This window comes from Rhagoletis pomonella, unplaced genomic scaffold (genome assembly GCF_013731165.1).
Source record: "Rhagoletis pomonella isolate Grant_MI unplaced genomic scaffold, Rhpom_1.0 Rhpom_scaffold_00011, whole genome shotgun sequence".
Lineage (NCBI taxonomy): Eukaryota > Metazoa > Arthropoda > Insecta > Diptera > Tephritidae > Rhagoletis > Rhagoletis pomonella.
Window position 1 is genome coordinate 926491 of NW_023458565.1, and position 1726 is coordinate 928216.

Consider the following 1726-nt stretch of genomic DNA (forward strand, 5'->3'; position numbering starts at 1 on the left):
AGTTTATTTTATAACAAAAATCATATAAGTCCAAGTTTTAAACTTTGTGTAAAATGAAAACAAAAAAATCATTCAATTTTATCAAAATGCATCTAATTTCTAGAAAAATGTTTTGAAGCTGAGGTGCATTACTCAAATTTCAAATTAGTTTACAATAAAGCGAAAAAATCAATTAAAAATTTGCACTAATACAAACGCCATATATTTGTCTACATAAATGAGGAGGCACTGAATTAAATAAACGTGCCAAGCAGAAGTTGAGGAATAAGACTTGTGTGCTTTAAGAATATTAAAATAAAACTAAAGAAACCTACATATATATAAAGACAAAGAGAAGAATATGTAGATGAAAAAAAGAATGAAGGTAAAGGTCCGGATTAAAGTATAGGAAAAGATAAAGATTAAAATGAAAACAAGTAAAGAAGTATAAGTTCCGGCGAAATCGAACTTTTCATACCGGCGCAGTTATCAAATATCGTCGTTTCAACTTTCTCTACACTACTCCTGCATGATAATCAGGACCGTTTTTCCCGGTTTCAAACGTTTTCGATAATATGCTGAGTTAGACTTAATGATATAATTGAACCAAGTTTGGTAGACATCGATAAAGTGGTTACCGAGATACACCTTTGTAGTCATAAAGTGGGCGGTGCCACGCCCAATTCCCAAAGATCTATAGCAGTTTTATATATTGTTAAGAGGTTGTTGTAACTATTAACTTGGAGTAAATTAGGGTGCGTATTTCTGAAATTTACCGTTATACGGGAAGCGGGTGTAATTTTTGGTACGATTTGAATAATTTTCAACAAATTGCTTTTCCGTACGAAAGTTATTAAGTGCACCGAATTTGATGGATATTGATAAATCAGTTACCAAGATACACACTTGTGGGCGGCGCCACGCCTATTATCTAAAAATTTATAGTATTCTAATTTTCTGTTAAGTGGATATTGCAATAATCGATTTTAAAGGAATTATTTTAAGTAGTTACGAGTAGTTTTCAACAGATTTCTTTGCTAGGTCCAAGGCAAAGTTCGTACCGAGTTTGGTTAAGATTGGTGAAGGGGGGCTAATGAGATATAGCATTTCATATTATTTTGTACCGAAATTCTATTTCACGTACTAATTTTCAACAATTTGGATTCAATATTTACTGAAATATCGTAGTTTGTTTGCGTAGTTATGGGCTTCTAAAAAAGTAGTGAAAAACTAATAATAGGTTTTTTAAGTTGTTTTTCGTGCTGAAAAATTTTCAAAAAATATTGAACTTTCCGATTTGTATAGAAAATTTAATCACAAGTATCACTGACGATTTGTACATACTATATGTATAATTTCTTTCTTAACAAATGACATTTTTATACAAACCATCCGAAGCTCTGGAAAATAACGCATTTTGGCAAATTGTATGTGAAGTGATGAAAACTATTTTCACTGCAAACTTTCGTTGAATTTTGGCCGTGAAAAATTGTTGATCTTGTCCCACTGTGCAATTTTGAGAAAAGTTTAATTAACCTAATACCAACGCACATAAATGCATATGTTTTAATACTTTTTCAACATTACATCATCCGCTAAATTAAGACCTTTTTTTGTAAAACGCTTATACATATTAATTGCTCTTTCTTTTTTTCCTTCACAGCATGTCGCTATGAAAAGGGTGCCTGGTCGGAATGCGTTAATGGTCAAATGACGAGGCAAGACATATTGAAATCGACAGCAGCAG

The 1726-nt window shown here is 31.7% G+C and overlaps 1 protein-coding gene across 1 annotated transcript in view; it reads left to right on the forward strand.

The window, feature by feature from the left end:
* Nucleotides 1-1642: 1642 nt before the first annotated feature.
* LOC118747276 overlaps nucleotides 1643-1726 on the forward strand; it is a gene marked incomplete at its 5' end in the record, with an annotated part of 9004 nt that continues 8920 nt past the window's right edge. The window contains 1 exon segment of the mRNA XM_036481277.1: nucleotides 1643-1697. Within this exon segment, the coding sequence (XP_036337170.1) occupies nucleotides 1643-1697 (55 nt within the window).